The sequence below is a fragment of the Barbus barbus genome (genome assembly GCF_936440315.1).
Source record: "Barbus barbus genome assembly, chromosome: 49".
Classification (NCBI taxonomy): domain Eukaryota; kingdom Metazoa; phylum Chordata; class Actinopteri; order Cypriniformes; family Cyprinidae; genus Barbus; species Barbus barbus.
The window spans coordinates 2,764,445-2,783,690 of NC_136727.1; the positions used below are offsets into that span (position 1 = coordinate 2,764,445).

Below are 19,246 nucleotides of genomic sequence, written 5' to 3' on the forward strand. Positions count from 1 at the left end.
GCTTTTAAGACCATAAAGAAAAAAGTATACACAAATACAAATCCCTTAAGAAAATTAACCACGGTTTTACTATAGTAAAATGTATGATGTTGTTGTTGTTTTTTTATGACCACAGTATGGTTAAAGTGTTGCAAATACCATGGTCAGTATAGCAAAACCATATATAGTCCATTTGTGGTTTCCAGGGTTTAATTATGGTAACCTTTTTTTTTTTTTAAAGCAAAACCATAGTTAATTTTCACAAGGGATATGTTGCCAGGTTAACCAATATTAATAATAATAATACATTTACACCTTAAGAGGACACATGAATATAGAGATACAGTTTTCATTGTTTTAGGATTAACAGAGCTTTGGATAGTTTGTTTAGAGCGACAGGGGGCAGTCGTGGCCTAATGGATAAAGAGTTAGACTTGTAACCTGAAGGTTGTGTTCGAGTCTCAGGTCCGGCAGGGATTGTAACCAACACTCTCTCCACCCTCAATACCACGACTGAGGTGAGACCCTTGAGCAAGGCACCGAACCCCCAACTGCCCCCCGGGCGCCGCAGCATTGGCTGCCCACTGCTCCGGGTGTGTGTTCACTGCTGAGTGTGCACTTGGATGGGTTAAATGCAGAGCACAAATTCCCAGTATGGGTCACCACACACCACTTCCTTTTCCTTTCCCCCATAAGAAAAGAGAGGTTTAGAGCAATATTTTTGTTTATGCATGTGAAATTTGGCTAGCAGGAAACACAAATTTATATCCCTATTCTCTTTTGAGAACTCAAACAATCCAGAGAATATATCGTTGAAACTGTAAAAACTGACCAGCTTTCTTGGTACATTGTCAAAACAAGTGAATGAATCTTCCTCAAAAGCGTGACAAAACAACTCACTTCAGTGTCTGCCTTATACTGTAATGATGTCCAATATACAACAACTGCTAAATTGTCCCTAGCAATAATTTTGTAGTTGACTAACTTATGAAACATGGTCTCAGCTTTCAAATAGTCATTTTTTAAAAGAAATATCGAACAAAAAATACTGTTATGTGTCATGACAGATCACTGTACTGCCTCATGTGAACCGGTCATCTTGTCGTATTTAGTTATAGCACAAAATAAACATGAATGAACATCACAACGTATTTTATTTCAACTGTGGAAAGTTATCAATGCACAACATTTTTCGAAGTTAATCTACTCTCCTGTCTTTTGGTCTTCTAATGGACCTAAAGGTCTTTAGTGTTTAAAAAAGCAAGTTAAAAAAAAAATCCCTTCAGCCATGACACTAAACAATGACTCTTCCGCTAACAGAGTTCCTTGTGTAAGCATAAAAATATATAATAAATAAATAGTTAGTACACTAGATGGCGCTCTATTATAGTATATGCAGCATAGACAATTTATATTGATGAAGCGAGTTATAGGTCAATGCAAAATCCTTTCTTAGTTCAGATTAGTCTAAACTCTTAATTTAGCTCTCAGATTGCAATTCAGTACATAATCATACAACAAGATTAATAAATAAAAGAACCTTTATTCCAAAATGATGTTGAAGAATGCAAACTGTGTTTGGTGGGGGAGACTGACTTTGCTAGTGTTTCTGGATTTGGCTGTTCTGCCAGCTGATTGAAATATTTATATAAAAGTGTTAAGAATTAATAAGGTCCACAACAATTAATATCTATATGTTTTGGGGGGTTTCTCTATTTTTTTGTTTATTTTAATCCCAGAGATCTTTTTTGTCACAATTTAATGTATAGGCCTTACCCTAAGTTTTGTTTACATCATATGGATCGTTTTGCAAAAACATTAATGAGCGTGAAGGAACGATGGTTCAGAAACTGTACAACAGAGCTGATGAAAATACATAAGTGAGTCACATAAAAACATCTGTTAAGCAAAATGAAAACATGCTATTTATATGTGAGATTCATGCAGTAAGGCTTTTGATATCCATCTATGGAATGCAAGGAACACCAATCATTGAATCTTTTTGTAATCTGATCATTTAACAACACTCCAAACAAAGAACACTGGGCTGAAAGTTGTGACAGAGGGGTCCGAAGCTGTTAGAGAGGAGTGTGTTTATGACAGTTCGATATAGTACTTTATGTGATAATGTGGTATTTTAATGACATTCACATTACTACTGCACATCCCAGTAAGATCTGAACAGATGTCTAATGTAAAGATGGTAATGGGACATCCAGAGACAGATTGAAGCTGGATCATCAGACTGGATCTCTGACCATTACAAACACCACAAACACAGACTCTGGAGATAAAACTAATCTGGAGGAAAGATCTCAAAGACACCATTATGTTCAAACCTCCCCCAGCAGGCTTCACTGAGAGTTCACTAAGAAAGAATATACCATGTTGTATCTTTTCCCCCCTTCGTGTTAAGCATTGTTCTAAAGGTCTCTGTGCAATTGGTAAAATGTCTCAATTTCACAGCAGTCGCTTATATTATGAGAAAGACTGAAAACTTTTGAATAATTCTGTTCTGCTGCTGAGGGGAGTGTCTCCCTGTGAGAACGTTTTCCTATCTCTGGTGTGCCTCAGGTCGTGAGATCCTAACAAACCAAGGGCTTTTATGTTTTTACTGATTTGAAGATTTCTTTGTTCTGGTCTGGGTATATAAGTGAAGTGACATTATCCACCTTATTTTTCCCAGAAGAGCGGGCGTGGCCATTTGTATATTTAATCTGTCTGGCTTCCGGTGTCATTATCGTCCAGCTATTTTTAGCTGTACAAAACTCCTACACAGGGTGTGTGAGTCTCTGGAGCTCTGCAGTAGAAACTCCCACATGCTGCTGTGTGTCTTTAGGCTGTCAGGTATGCATCTCTCACTCTTAAGGTCTTTTCACACTGAACACGGAAATTTGGTGGGAATGTTTGGCGCGATGATGAAAAAGAGAGTATTTTTTTTCCGTCCTGTGATGAAACGGGCCGTCCAATTAGCTGCTGCTGTTGCACAAAAGGTGAGAGTGGTGGCGCTGTTTCGAAACAAACACTGAAGAAGATTATTCTGAGAGAGAAGAAAGTGGATGGAGTTCAAAACGAAAACAACTATCTGCATGGCACAGCTGACACAGAACAGCATATGTTGTTTACGTTTAGTGGATACTCTCCAAAATGGTGCAAGCGTGACACAGAGGAGACAAATTGTTGAATAAAGTCACTAGTTTTTGTGCTCAAAGACAATAAAAACAATCTCGTAGCTTCGTAAAATTACGGTTGAACCCCTGATGTCCCATGAATTATTTTACCGATGTCCTCGCTATGTTTCTAGACCTTGATCGTTGCTGTCTGTGGAAGGATCAGAGAACTCTCGGATCTCATCAAAAATATCTTCATTTGTGTTCTGAAGATGAACAAAGGTCTTACGGGTTTGGAACAACATGAGGGTGAGTAATTAATGACAGAATTCTCATTTTTGGGTGAACTATCCCTTTAAAACTCATTCAGTCATCAATCTCTTTTTTTTCCAGTTCATTTTCTCAACATAGTAGTAGTAATATATATATTATAGAGTTGTTTGGGGTGGGGATAAATTAAACACAATCTGGAGTGACGTGATAATCGTGTTGAATTGTGGACAATGGAGCGGCCTGAAGTCTGCATATGAAGCAGAATCGATCCCTTGGTCCAAATCGAGGAGTTGACGGTCTGTCCATATAAATTTCCCTCGTCCACTTCACAAAGTGGAATGCACTTAAAAATGTCAGCAGGGATTCCCCCGAGGGGAAGTGCTTGGGGAAGTTTGCGAGTGCGTGTCTAACAGTGGAGTGGAACGCAGCCCAATACTGAGTTTAGGCACCCCTGGTTTAAACCTTTACAAAATGAATCAGCCTAAATTCATAACCTTAGTTCATGTGAATCAATTTCCTCACTCAGAATCAACAGTTTGAGTCAGAACCACAGTGTGAGTCAGTTTAGTGAACAATAAATCAATTCAATGTAGAAAGAAACAGCCTTGCAAAAACAAATATTAGTAACTCATTCAAATAAATCAGGTGCATTTCAACAGCTATACACCATAGTAGTATTCACTTGATTTTTTATTCGCTGCAGCAAGTAATCACACACACACCTACATGCACAACGTGTTGATGTTTTTTAGCTGATGTTATTCATAACCCACCAGATTGCGCCACTCAATACAATAAATAAAAATGAGTCAAAATTGTCTTACTGACCTGCACCTGCAGGACAAATCTGTGCGTTAAAATAATTGAAAAAAGGTATTATGTGTTTAATTGAGTTTGTTTTTAGTATTGTTTGGGTTATATGATTGATTATGCAATATTAAATTTTATATTTATTTAACCAGGATTAGACAGTGATAGAGGCAGAACACAGTGAAGGGTGAGATCAATTTTATATTTCCATGGGTGATTATCTAAAAAAGAGCATTTACATGAGTTTCTCATGCTGTGCTAACCACACAATTAAACTAAAACAGAGCAACATTTCATACATAATATAAAATTTATGAGAGCGTCTGATGAAATCCTTAAATGTGACAAGAACAAAACAGAGATAGACAAAACACATCCTGGCAGAGAATAAATGTGAACTAAAACATGTGAATCAGGGGTCCGTATGAGCTCTAACATATATTTGATCGTTGCTGATTATTTATGCTGATATTTGCATACACAGGCTCTTTTGATTTCTGTAAGGAAACACAAACTTAATCAGGAACCTGCTGATGAGACAGTTAAAAAAAACCTTTAAAATAATAACAATAAAAGAATTTTGATTTAAATTCACTCAGAATGAAAATGAACTTGAGTTAAATAAATAATTGTATAAACTCCACAAAAATACGACTGCAGAGCCAATGGGTGGAGTTGGACTAGGCTACATCCAGAGAAGGGGTGCATTATACAAAATTTAACACTGTGTTATAATTTAGTTGCAGCAAATGTAAACGAGTGTGTGTCCAATTATACACTGACCAAAATTATAAATGCAACACTTGTTTTTGCCCCCATTTTTCATGAGCTGAACTCAAAGATCTAAGACTTTTTCTATGTACACAAAAGGCCTATTTCTCTCAAATATTGTTCACAAATCTGTCTAAATCGGTGTTAGTGAGCACTTCTTTGCCAAGATAATCCATCCACCTCACAGGTGTGGCATATCAAGATGCTGATTAGACAGCATGATTATTGCACAGGTGTGCCTTAGGCTGGCCACAATAAAAGGCCGCTCTAAAATGTGCAGTTTTATCACACAGCACAATGCCACAGATGCTGCAAGTTTTGAGGGAGCGTACAATTGGCATGCTGACTGCAGGAATGTCCACCAGAGCTGTTGCCCGTGAATTGAATGTTCATTTCTCTACTATAATCCATCTCCAAAGGCGTTTCAGAGAATTTAGCAGTGCATCCAACCGGCCTCATAACCGTAGACCATGTGTAACCACACCAGCCCAGGACCTCCACATCCAGCATCTTCACCTCCAAGATCGTCTGAGACCAGCCAACCGGACAGCTGCTGCAACAATCGGTTTGCATAACCAAAGAATTTCTGCACAAACTGTCAGAAACCGTCTCAGGGAAGCTCATATGCATGCTCGTCGTCCTCATCGGGGTCTCGACCTGACTGCAGCTCGTCGTCGTAACCGACTTGAGTGGGCAAATGCTCATATTCGATGGCGTCTGGCACTTTGGAGAGGTGTTTTCTTCACGGATGAATCCCGGTTTTCACTGTACAGGGCAGATGGCAGACAGCGTGTATGGCGTTGTGTGGGTGAGCGGTTTGCTGATGTCAACGTTGTGGATCGAGTGGCCCATGGTGGCGGTGGGGTTATGGTATGGGCAGGCGTATGTTATGGACAACGAACACAGGTGCATTTTATTCAAGGCATTTTGAATGCACAGAGATACCGTGACGAGATCCTGAGGCCCATTGTTGTGCTATTCATCCACGACCATCACCTCATGTTGCAGCATGATAATGCACGGCCCCATGTTGCAAGGATCTGTACACAATTCCTGGAAGCTGAAAACATCCCAGTTCTTGCATGGCCAGCATACTCACCAGACATGTCACCCATTGAGCATGTTTGGGATGCTCTGGATCAGCGTATACGACAGCGTGTTCCAGTTCCTACCAATATCCAGCAACTTCACACAGCCATTGAAGAGGAGTGGACCAACATTCCACAGGCCACAATCAACAATCTGATCAACTCGAAGGAGATGTGTTGTACTGCGTGAGGCAAATGGTGGTCACACCAGATACTGACTGTTTTCGGACCCCCCTGGACTCCCCTAATACAGTCTAAAATTTTAGAGTGGCCTTTTATTGTGGCCAGCCTAAGGCACACCTGTGCAATAATCATGCTGTCTAATCAGCATCTTGATATGCCACACCTGTGAGGTGGATGGATTATCTCGGAAAAGGAGAAGTGCTCACTAACACAGATTTAGACAGATTTGTGAAGAATATTTGAGAGAAATAGCCCTTTTGTGTACATAGAAAAAGTCTTAGATCTTTGAGTTCAGCTCATGAAAAAGTGTTGCGTTTATAATTTTGGTCAGTGTATTTGTTCATTTTGTTTAGCATTCGGAAGGGCTCATCCCCATGCCCTAATCCCTTCAAAGGGTTTACCCTCCAGAGTGAGAGCTTCGGAGGGTTGAAGAGTATAGAGGACCAAACAGTTGTTTCTTGAAGTGCCTTTCTGCATCATCATCCCATGCCCACACGGAGACGGCGTCATCATGGAAAGAATCTGTGCAAAGGATCATGGGACCACGAACTCACATCATTACTCTCACTCCGGAGGGTAAACCCTTTGAAGGGATTAGGGCATAGGGATGAGCCCTTCCGAATGGAACGCAGGGCCCTTTTCTTCCAATATTAAGATGTGTGTACGTGGGTACGACCGATCATTCACATCTGAACACAGCTTAGACACTAAAAACTCAGTGGTAAATAAAAAGCAGAAGAGTGCCTAAAGGCACAATCTCTCATCTAGTTTCCCTGTCCACGGCAAAAACGGAAGGGTGCTATTTTAACCCACTTACTTTTTTTTTTAGAGATTACTTTTTTTCTGGGAAATACAAAGGGTGGTACAACACAGAAACTAAAAATGGAGCAGATGCAATGAATGTCAATGGTGAGTGAAGCTTACTGTGAGTACTTTGAGCAAATTAAGACAATAAATAATAATTTCATCATCAATAATAATTTCATCATTAATAATAGTTTTATTATTAGTGAGGAAAAATACACTTTACTGCTTGATAATAAATCTAGTATTATGCAAATTAATTTACAAAAATACTTTGTTAATATTTACAGATGCAAACAGTGGTGTAAATGGCATAAAAGCATGCTTTTTTCGAACTGATCCCTACTGAAAGTAATATGATCAAGCCTGACCACCCACATCTGTTCACTGTCTGTCATATTCAGTGTTGGACACGTTGCTTTAAATAATTGGTTAGTTACTTCTCACAAATAGTAACTAAGTTTGTAACAGAGTTACATCATTATAAAAGTAACTAATTACCAGGGAAAGTAATGTATGTATATATATATGTATATGTATATGTATATATATATATATATATATATATATATATATATATATATATATATATATATATATATATATATATACACATATATATATATATATATATATATATATATATATATATATATATATATATATATGTGTATATATATATATATATATATATATATATATATATGTGTATATATATATATATATATATATATATATGTGAATATGTGTATATATATATATATATATATATATATATATGTATACATGATTAGCCGATAGGCTGTCGATCAATTCATTAAATGATGAGCTGTTTCCTCTGAAGCCTCTTCTCCATTGACATTCATTAAAAAAAACGGCCTCTGGTCTCCTTTCCCACGTACTGCCAGACCGAAAGCATTAGCTTTAGCCCAGGGGTGCCCAACCCTGTTCCTGGTGATCGACTGTCTGGCAAAGTTCAGCTCCAACTCTAATCAAACTCACCTGAAGCAACTAATTAAGGTCTTCGGGATCGCATGAAAATTAAAGGCAGGTGAGTTTGATTAGAGTTGGAGCTAAACTTTGCAGGACAGTCGATCGCCAGGAACAGGGTTGGGCACCCCTGCTTTAGCCATTACGCTTTTTTGGCTAATGGTTGCAGGCTTGCCTTCTAGTGGCATTGATAATAGGTGAGTGCCGGCCAATGAGATTGGCCCTGTCCAAAATGAAAAACTCCGCTCCTCACTCCATTCAAAATCACACAGCTCCACTCGCGCTCCACTCACATAGCCTACTCTGATTGTGAGTAACTGTTGCTGTCATAACGGATCTATTTCAGAACCAGCCGCTATCAAAATAATCTGGCTATGGCCGCCTGTTGTCGACCACTGCCGTAGGGTGTCCCATTCATCATTTTAGCGTTCAGAAAGGTGCTCGCAAGTGCCCCCTTTGCGGCCGTTATGCACCTTCAAACCGCACTTCTGCCGAGCCCGCACTGGTGCGAGCTCCGTAGCAGACTTCTACCCGACAGTCAAGGCGGCATTGCATCATGAAAGTGCGGACTCAGAGGAAGACCATGAGGGTTGAGGGTGCCATTTTGGACAGGGCCATTGTCATTTGCGCATTAGTTCCACCCACTACCAGAGAAACCGGCAGTTCTTAAAAGCTGAAGAATTCCAAAGGAACTCCGTAATTTTGACAGGAAAATACAACAAAGAATATCGTTTACATGTAGTGCATCAGTTCCGCATGTTATGTAAGAATATCTCGCTCTGTATCTTTCTTTGCGTGTGTGAGACAAAGCGACGGCGAGTCGTGTGACTTCACACTAGAGTTTATGGTATGTCAAATACAGGTGTGCTGCACATCCATTCAGATGAACTGAAAAATAAAATTATATTAAATTATAGTAACGCCGCATTTTATTGTCAGTAACGGTAACGGCGTTGTAACGGGGGGGGGGGGGGGGGGGGGGGCTGTAATTCGTCTGATTACTCGTTGCTGAAAAAATATCGCCATTTATTTAAAACACCATTATTCCTATCATATTACACACAAAACTTCAATCATCAAGCTTTTATCAGACTGCAACTTCATCTTGTAACACAGTCATGAATGATCTTACCGTTTTTCGCGGCTTTGGTTTAGTCAGTGTAGAATCATTTTCGTATATCTCGTGGATCACGACTGCATTAACAGAAATCACAGTCATGTTAAAACAACAACGCTTTCAATCTTATATTTAAATTTATGCCTTAAAAGCGATAAATATTTCAACATAGACATTAATTGCTTGCTTTTTTTACCTATTTTTCTGTGTTTCCAGCAGCACCTCACGACTGCAGCTACAATCAACAGAGATCCTGCAGCAACAGAAATCAGCACAATGTACAATAAAGGTAGGCCCTGATCTGTAATGAACAAAATGAGCCATTAGTTTGACTGAATCTGTCCGTATGATCTACAACAAACACTATCAAACAACAGCACTGTATAACTGAGAGTAAATCATTGTTAATGTCAGCGTTGCCATACCTGAACATGTGTGACAGAGTTGGCTGATGTCCAGATGTTGAGTCTGGTTGCTGATGGGATTGTTGAGCACACAGCTGTAGGTGTTTTTATCCTGATATTCCACCTCCAGAGGTAGAGAGAGACTGATGCTGAGATCAGACACATTGATGCTGGACAATAAACTGTTTCCTTTGTACCAGGAGAGAGTCACATGACTCACATTCAACACTGAACACAACAATGAACAATTCTGCTGTGATGATGATGATGGTGGAGGTGAAGAACATTGTGAAGAGTTACTGATGATAACAGGAATAGGTAGACGAGCTGAAAACATGGGAGAATAAAGGTAAATCTATTCAACAATCTTAGTTTTGGTCTAAGACTCATTGAGTGTTTCTGTAATTTCAAACAAAATGATTCCAGGAAAAGCTACCAGTTAAACTCAACTGACAGTATTTGTAGCATTGAAGGTCGCAAATGATCTCAACTCACCATAAACAGAAACACTGAATGTCTGTGATGACCGTTTCACTCCAGTAATATCTAGTTCATAATCTCCAGCATGTTGAGTTGTGATGTTTATGATGGTCAGAGATCCAGTCTGATTGTCCAGCTTCAGTCTGTCTCTGAATCTCCCATCAGGACCGTTAAATGTGGAGACGATTTGCTGTTGTTTTTTCATTTTAGCTATAAGAGACTTTTCAGTTCCAAATTCCCACAGTATGTCATCAGCTTGTTGTATTTCAGTAACATTAGTTTTTAGAGTAACAGCATCTCCCTCCGTCACTGACACTGACTCACCAAACACACCTGATGAACAAACAGATTTTACACCGATTAAAGCCTCTGGTGGTTTGCAAAGCCTAAAATCAGATATAATTTGTAACTAAATGTGTAAAGGTTTCAAGGTTGTAAATCTTGAAACTGAAGTTACATTCACTACATCAATTTCCATGACATCTGCAAAGAATGTTACTGATATTAAGCCAAAAAAAAAAAACCCAAACATATATTTATAACTTACCAATCAAATGCCACAAACAGAACAAAACAAAGACGTGAAACATTTTCTTCAGTTGTGAAAAGTCAAACACTTGAGCTGTGGAATCCTCCCACAAAAGCCCTTGACCCTCCTACAGTGGGTGGAAGCTACTTGCCAATTACATATGGGGATAAATAAATGCTTGACTGGCTCTTTTTAAGACCTTTATAATAGTAAAAAAAATGTGTTCCATCATTTAACACTGAACATGTGAAAAACAAACAAACAAACAAAAGTAATAATTTACTCACCCTTATATTGTTCCAAACCTGCATGAACTTCTTATAAACACACACACACACACACCAAATATATTTGTGAGAAAGTTAGAAACCCAATAGTTGTTGTTCCCCATCGGAAAATAAATAAATAAAGTGAAAGTCGATGGCTACCAGCAACTGACTTTCACTTTATTTATTTTTTTCCCAATGGGGAACAACAACTATTGGGTTTCTAACTTTCTCACAAATATATTTGGTGTGTGTGTGTTTATAAGAAGTTCATGCAGGTTTGGAACAACATAAGGGTAAGTAAATTATTACTTTTTGTTTGTTTGTTTTTAATTTTTTGGGTGAGCTATCCCTTTAATACCATCTGCCATTTCACATTGTGGGACTAGCAGCTCATAGTCTGAGTCAGACTGAAACCTGTGGTCAGTTTTCTTTGGAAATGTGGTTTAATCTGTTGTATAGACCGACAATTTAGTGTATGTATGCAAGTAAATGTTTGGTTTGTAGGTGAAGAGTTTATTCTTGATCTGCTTTTTTTAAATCTCACAGTTGACAGCTTTAGGGTTATATAAAATACTGAATCCTTCATAAAAAGTCAAATCAGAGATAGGTCTAGTTTGACTGTTTTTGATGAATTCAGTATTTTATTCTACTGTAACTAACAATCTAGATTTACTTATCATGTGTCTTTGATAACATTCATAACTGACAGCTAAACAAAACACTTAGTAATACACCAGATGTTTTCTTGGCTGCTATAAGCAATTAATGACAAAGATAATGTGGGTCGGTGCATTCAAATCCAACAGCAGCATACATTAATAAGTTGAAATAAAAACATTGATAACACACAAACTTGATATGCACACAAATGCTTGGTCCAAACAGAGCTGTCTTTCATTTCCTCTTCTGAATCAATTTTTAAATTAAGTGCTTCTTTTCTATTTTAGCTCATATCTTCCTGTTCTTAGTCATTACTGCTGCAGTTGGCACGCCAGATACCGGAGCAAGTAGGTGATCAGAATGTTTTTTATTATCAAACAATATTTTATATAGTTGAGTTATTTCTCTCTCTCTCTTCATTTTTTGTGGCTCCACTCACTATCACTATTACGAATCTACATTCCCTCCAGAAGTCTGAGATCTACGATTGAGCAAGACACAAAATCACTTTCATTTTCGTTCACTGTTCCTGGCTGGTGGAATGATTTACCCACCCAATCCAGAATGCTGATTCCCTGACAATTTTCAATCAACAGCTGAAAACTCATCTATTTTGTAACCATCTGACTTCATCCTAAAACAAACAAACAAAAATACCTTTGCTTCTCTTTACTTAATCTCCAGTCTAGCTTGTACTTTTTGAACAATGCCTGAAACTTGGTATTACGAGCTCTTCCTGTGCCTCTTTAAAGGGATCCCTGGGTATTAGGACTTGTATGGCTTACTATAACGTAAATTATGTCTCTTATTGAAATATGTAGTAGAAAACCCATGAATGGTTTGTTATTTAAAAAATTCACATCGTCTTGAAGGAGTGGATAGCAGATCTACAATGGCCCTCATAATAATAATATTAATTATAATATTTCTTGAATAATTATTTATCAAAGTTGCATTTATGCATGTTAGAAAATGGCATTAGTCTGCCTTTTTACTCCCTAAGAAGTTGCTCTCATTGTGTGTGTGTGTAGTTAACCATATTTGATAAGATTCAGGGCAGAGCCTGGCAACCTTGAAGTACAGATAAGTGTTCTCTGTGTATGTGTGTGATTGTCTATCTTTGCAGCTAGATGCAGAGAGAGAGAGCACTAGGAGGAAATCGTCATTTGCCATCACCCTGATGTCCAGGATAACAGATATACGTCTCTGGAGAGACCTATTGCGTCTGACCTCTGATCACTTGTCACCAAAATAATCACTAGACGATATGCTTCGAGTTCTATGTCAATGTGTGGAGATTTTCTAAGTTTATCTACCAACCAGAATCTTGCTTACCTGTGTATTAAGTGACCTCTATTAGAGTATAACTATTGGTGTCTAGAACATGTACGCAGAGCGGCCTACGAACTCCATCGAGAGTCTTGAAGCTGACTTCTGCTATGAAACTGCAAACTATTTTCGTCAGTAAATTGATTGCATCTCTGATGATGCCGTAAAATGGTTGCACTCGGTGAGCTAGTATTTTCCTAGCACAACTCGGAAAATAAAACTCTGGTATGATGACTACAGCTACTGAAAGAGCTTACAGGTGAAGATGGATATCATCATAGCCTTAAACCAAATGCTGTACTATAGATTTTTCCCCACAAGAAGTCGAAACACCCCCGGATATCGAGTGAAATCCGCACTGAGAAACTCTTTCAGTGGCTGTGGCATTAATGATAAGCGTCGGTATGCTTACATCCGAACAGGATGGCATCTAGCATCTCTTCTCTTAGCTGTTTGTAAGCTCTTCCAGTAGCTGTGGTCTACTAAAAGCCTCAAAACATCAGGGATAAAGTGGAGAGAACAAAGAAGTGGGTCTTTAGGAAGAAAATGGCAGATTCTGCATTATGACTGACCGTTTCGCAAAGAGCTTGTGTCACCGGTTCTACTTCGCCTTGCTCCGAGCAGGATTCGAACCGCGGTCTCCGGCGCGGGAGGCGGGCGCTCTAACAAGGAGGCTAAAGGCCACAGCCTCTAGCGTCAGTCACCAGAGCGCCTCTTTTTGAGATCAGGGGAGTGAGGTTTACACGCACCAGCACTTACTTGCCTACGTCTGTTACACTCACCCCCCTAAACCTCACTCCCGTCCGGGTCACGGCACCAATGTCACCGGTTCTACTTCGCCTTGCTCCGAGCGGGATTCGAACCACGGTCTCTGGCGCGGGAGGCGGGCGCTCTAACAAGGAGGCTAACTCTAGCGTCAGTCACCAGAGCGCCTCTTTTTGAGATCAGGGGAGTGAGGTTTACACGCACCAGCACTTACTTGCCTACGTCTGTTACACTTGACTGACAGGCGATCTGACCAATCATAATGCCGAATCTGCCATCTTGCCTGACAAACAAATCAGACAGGAGAGTAGATTACCTTCTGTGGACTTAAACTTGAAAAATGTTGTGTATTGATGTCTTTCCATGGTTTAAATAAAATACGTTAAGTAAATATGAAAAGACGATCGTTGGAACAATGACAGCGTGCCGCTGGAACTGAGTCTGTCCCAACAGATTAAAGAGCCACAAAACAGAATTTATTGTTCAAATTTCTTAAAATATGACAAAATTTGAAAGCTGAGACCTTGTTTCATACCAGAAGTAACCTGCTCTGTCTTGAAGTTGTCCAAATCACACAGAACCATGTCAAAACGAGATGTTGTCGGGCTGCATACGAAACCACATACTCTCTGAGTAAGGCACTTAATTAGGTACTTACTTAATGAGTGCTAAAAGAGTACTCTACAGCCTGAAAGCGATTTGGGTAACATCCGCCATGTTTACGTTATCATGTGACCTACGACGTTATTACAAGTGCAACAACTTAAAAGATATGAGCAACAGGTTTAATTAATCCATCCGTAGTATCTTGATATTGATTAAACTTGCCCATTTTGTGTTTTTTTTTTTGAAGAAACAGCTGCGCATTTATTTTGTGATTGTAGTATAGCTAGTAAATTTTGGGTTGATAAATTCTTATATTTTTAAACCCACTAATGCGATCCACAGTTTTATTCTTAACCTCTTAAGATACAAGAAAAACGTTTTAGGAAAAAAAACGTTTTTTTTTTTTTCATGTCGTTGTTATTGTTTAGCGCATTTAGAATAATGCTATATATACTATATAAATATAAATAAAAAATGATATTTCATTCATAAGTTATGTTATGGCCTCGTTAGAGGACATCGGAACTCAATTTCTTTAAAAAAAATAAAAAGACATGAATGAATATGCATAGGCAACAATTGATTTTTTTAAATCACCAATACATTTTTAGCTTAAGATTTTATTTTATTTTTTACCAACATGTATTGAAAAAAGAAGTGTAATAATGGACAAGATTTCATAATAATATATAATATTTCATAGAATATTGAAATATAATTTATTTCCCTATGTAACAGGGTTAAACATGTTACTTTAAATGTTATAACTTTCACCAAAATTACTGTGTTTTTGTTCATTTATTAATTTTTTGGAGACCTCTTGTGGCGATATTAAGTAATTAGTGGGTCAATTGCACTTTCATCTGTTAAACCACACCCCCACCCCCAGCAGAGAAGTGTACCCCATGCTGAGAGGTGGGAGGTAAAATGCGCTCCCGCAAAATGAGTTTTCTTTGTAACTTGACACTTGTTAATTTCACAAATAATATTAAGATAAACGGTTAATGATATTGTGTAACAAGATGTTAAGTGATTGTATTTGATGAACTTTGTGGAGTTTAGATTCAGTTTGCTCAACATGTGCGTTGCATGGCTGACGCCATCTTTTTGAATCAAAGGTTTATTTCTAATTTCTGTTTGCAATTTTAGATGAATGTACATGTGTTTAAATTATCATGTATGTCTCTCCTTGTTGTGTTACAGTAAACAACGCATGAAAAGCAGTTTTCCGTGTCCGCCTGTGATTTGAATGCTGTCGGAGGAGAAGCGTTACACCTATTCATCTGTTATGTCTCCCAAAACCCGTAATAAACACGCTTTAAGTCCCGGTGTCCTCATATGAGGACATGTATGAAATCAACGTCCTGTTTCGTTGCCTCAGTACACCTGCCTGGAAATTTCTAGTATGCCTAGTAAGACCTTGATTAGCTGGTTCAGGTGTGTTTAATTGGGGTTGGAGCTAAACTTTGCAGGACACCGGCCCTCCAGGAGCACTAACACCTCATGGCATCACTAACTCAACAACCCTACCTAGTACAGTTTTCCTCAGCATTTGCTATGTCTGCACAAAGTTGACGTTGGGCCACTGCTTGAAGATCTCGCCTTTGAAGAAGACTGTTGGTTTTACACTGAAAATTAAGATTACCCCAGTATAGCATTTGGACCAGTCAGACACACATTTATTCATTATATTTAATGAATAATCCAGCAAACCCTCTCATTCAACAAACAATCTGTGAGGGTCTATGGACCCTTCCCCCTGATAAGACTGTTTTATTGCTCAAAAGTATGCGAGATGTGACGTGCCGCAAGAACGGACCCTTCTGAAACACACGCAATGCCCATACAAACAAAACTTTCCTCCTTGTCACTCATAGACAAACCTTTCTACAGATGCATCCCAGGACATTGTGTGTATGATTTTAACTATCTTGTATAGTGTGTCTTGCATTGTATTTAGTTTTATGCATGCTTTATGAGTAAAGTACTAGTTAATGTAACCCCACCTATATTGTGTCTCCTACCAAATAAATGCTCATTTGATGATGCACACTTTGGTGTACACCACCTTTTCATAGAATGCCAGGTGTGTGTGTAATTTAATCAAAGTATAGACTGCCAGAGACTTTCGAACCATGCTCTCAGACAAAGAGTCATAAATCCCCCCAATATTTCCAGCCTCCCGCTTAGAAATTCAGGCTCTCTCATTGGTCAAGCCCATCCTGAAAGGTGTGACTCTTCCCTGACTTTAAAGGGCTCACACACAGGTCAGCCTCTCTCTTCTGCTAAATCTTCCAATTGCTACCCGTACGGTTGGACTCATGGAGCTCCTGAGCCGGTGCGGGCGCGTCCGGCAGACCCTAACATAGAGCCGTGTGCGGTCTCCCCGGCCTGGGGAGATGGCTCTTGACTACAAAAAGTCAGACTAATACCACCCACAGGGCCAACAGGCCCCACTTTACACCCAGCCATGTGCTTACTTAGGAGAGAGGATTCTCTCAACCCCAACAGAGTCAAGAACAACCTCAGAGTTTCAAGAGATTGCAACTTCGGCCATCGAATGGAACCATCCAGACCTTCTTCAGAGGCTTCACGAGACTCTCGTTCCACAGCAAGTCAAATACAAGTATCGTTCCTTTCACCACACAGAGGTTTGTTGTAAGCTTTCGTATACTGTGCTTTGAATTAGAGACTGATGGTTCTCTCAGATGGTTAACTCCGCCTCATTTCCCGTCTTTTTTCTTAAAAAAAAATATATTTTTCTTCAACAAGGTTGCATTAAATTGATTTAAGTTACAGTAAAGATATTTACACTTATTACAAAGTACTTATATTTCAAATAAATGCTGTTCTTTAACTGAGAACCATTAATAAAATGATTGGTTATTGGTATTTTATTATACCAATAATAAAAACCATTATTAAGAATTGATCACAAATAATATATACATTTCTTCAAGATTCAAGATTTTATTTGTCACATACACAATAGAGAGTATAACCAGCAGTGAAATGTAGGTGCAAAGATTTTCCTAGCAATAGTCTTTAAGATGAATGTTATGTAAATCCACTTTGGAGACGCTTACTGGAGCTCCCCTGTTAGCTATACATAATAAAACATGTTTTTATAGCAAAACCACAAATATATTATATTATTTAGGCCTAGTTTCACAGACAGGGTTTAAATTAAGTCGGGATTAGGCTATAGTTTAATTAGGACATTTAAGTAGCTTTTATAAACATGCCTTGGATAAAAACACTACTGATGTATATCTTGAGACAAAACAAAGTCAAGTTTCTTTCAGTTAAAACAACCCAGACATGCATTTTAACCTTGTCTGTCAAACCGGGGGATAGCGTCTTTACACCTTTTGCTTATATATTGCTTACTTTACACCTTAGTTTTAAAAGATCATTAACTACAAAAACATCACTACTGTTTGAAAGTGACTTACACACTTCAATTTAAACAGTTATTTGGACCACTTCAAGTTCCGCCCCCTTCTTGAACATCTACCAGCAGGTGCAAATGTGACAAAAGAAGACTGTAGCTGATGTGTGTTTGTCAGTGAAAGATTACTAATGTTTTAATAATAATGCTATTGTTCTGCTTGCAGGTGGAAATGTAATGTTGAAATTCCACAAGACTCCTCATGTTTACCTTGTTTTATTGGTAGGCTACTGTTACTGCGTGTTTAAGCCTCTTTCTATTATAATCCCGCAAGCAGTTGTATGATGTGATAAATTCAGTTCAGTAGGCCTATTAAGTGCGGCTTTGTTAGTGTGTGTATAGCAAAAGGTCATAAATAGGTTTAGTGTATTTTCGTGCCTGTTGAGTATGTGAGCCTCGAGGGGAAAAGAAAAGAACAGTCATGCCCTTTCACATCGCAAGCGTGAGCGGCGCGTGAGCAGCTCGTATTATTTTCCCAGCGTGCATGCATTCACATTGGGACTCGAGCAGGAGTCTATTTTGAATTAAAGTCACAGTGCATTGTTCTTGATCAAAATTGACCCGATTAACATAAAAAATAACAAATTTCACTATAAAATCATGTAAGTGATGTGTTTCACACCATGCATATGAAAAAATACACATCACTTCCACGAGTTTTTGCCCAAACTTCAAATGTCTGTTAAATGAATAAAACTAGAGTCATTTGTTAGCTTTAATATGACTTTTTCAATGCAATTACACATTATTGTTGGAATTCTTTCCTTAATGTGTCTTGATCTCACATCGATAAACAAACAATACAAAAGACGCACCTTAATACATAAACACACCGATACCGTGCATTAGAATAGCGAGTCCTATATTTTCCAAAGGCCTATTCCAAAGGACCCCAATTCTGATTTATTAATTTTACAGACTGATGCACCAAAGATTTACGTAACATAGCCAATTCAGTCTAGCATATGCAACCAAGCCTTCTGTTAGATGGCAAAAATGAGTATTCCTCATGCAAAATGTGAGAAGGCTCAGACATATTTTTTCCTGACAGGGTCGGTATTTTTTTCGTATACGAATCTTGAAAATTTAGCTCAAGTTTATCGTGTAATCTACGTATGTTATTTATGTGTGTGGGATAGAGGGGAGGGGGACACGGTCGCATCACAGAGTATGCTGGTCATATCATGCACACAGTGTTCGGAGGAGAAGGCTGGAAAATATGACAGGAATGACAATACTCTTCTGTGTTGCAGTTCAAGCACAATGGGCGCGCGCTACTCCTGCGCTGCGCTGTTCACGCGCCGCCCATGCTTGCGGTGTGAAACGGGCGTCAGAGTGAGTCAAGTATTAAGTTTAGCAAAACAATAACCAAATAGGCTATAAATGCAAACTCTATCGAATTTCTGCAAATTCACCATGGAATGTATAATTATATGAACGTCGAAGAGACAATAGGAAACTCTGGATTAGAGACGTGTCGCTCTCTAAGAGCCGATTCTTTGTAGCGAACGAGAAGAGCCGACTCTTGTCGAGGAGAACCGAATCTTCAGCCGAAACCTTCTATTTAGCAATTGCTGATACTAAATGAAGAGCCATTTGTAAGAGCCGAAATAATGATGTGCGCGTGC

The 19,246-nt window shown here is 38.7% G+C and overlaps 1 protein-coding gene across 1 annotated transcript; it reads right to left on the reverse strand.

The window, feature by feature from the left end:
* Positions 1-4,036: 4,036 nt before the first annotated feature.
* Positions 4,037-10,706, reverse strand: LOC306867689 (natural killer cell receptor 2B4-like). Its single transcript, XM_079413514.1, has 6 exons — positions 10,557-10,706; positions 10,025-10,342; positions 9,551-9,856; positions 9,322-9,426; positions 9,141-9,202; positions 4,037-4,669 (listed from the first exon to the last, which is right to left on the reverse strand). The coding sequence occupies exons 1-6, from the start codon at positions 10,597-10,599 to the stop codon at positions 4,604-4,606; spliced, it is 900 nt and encodes a 299-aa protein (XP_079269640.1). The 5' UTR covers positions 10,600-10,706; the 3' UTR covers positions 4,037-4,603.
* Between the last annotated feature and the right edge of the window lie 8,540 nt (positions 10,707-19,246).

Excerpts from the sequence above, each read along its gene's own strand:
- LOC306867689 (XM_079413514.1), bottom strand. The coding sequence starts at position 10,599 with ATGTTTCACGTCTTTGTTTTGTTCTGTTTGTGGCATTTGATTG. Across the intron at positions 9,857-10,024 it reads ATTCAGTGTTTCTGTTTATG|CTCGTCTACCTATTCCTGTT; the intron begins GTGAGTTGAGAT and ends CCATGTTTTCAG. Across the intron at positions 9,427-9,550 it reads ACTCTGTCACACATGTTCAG|ATCAGGGCCTACCTTTATTG; the intron begins GTATGGCAACGC and ends TGTTCATTACAG.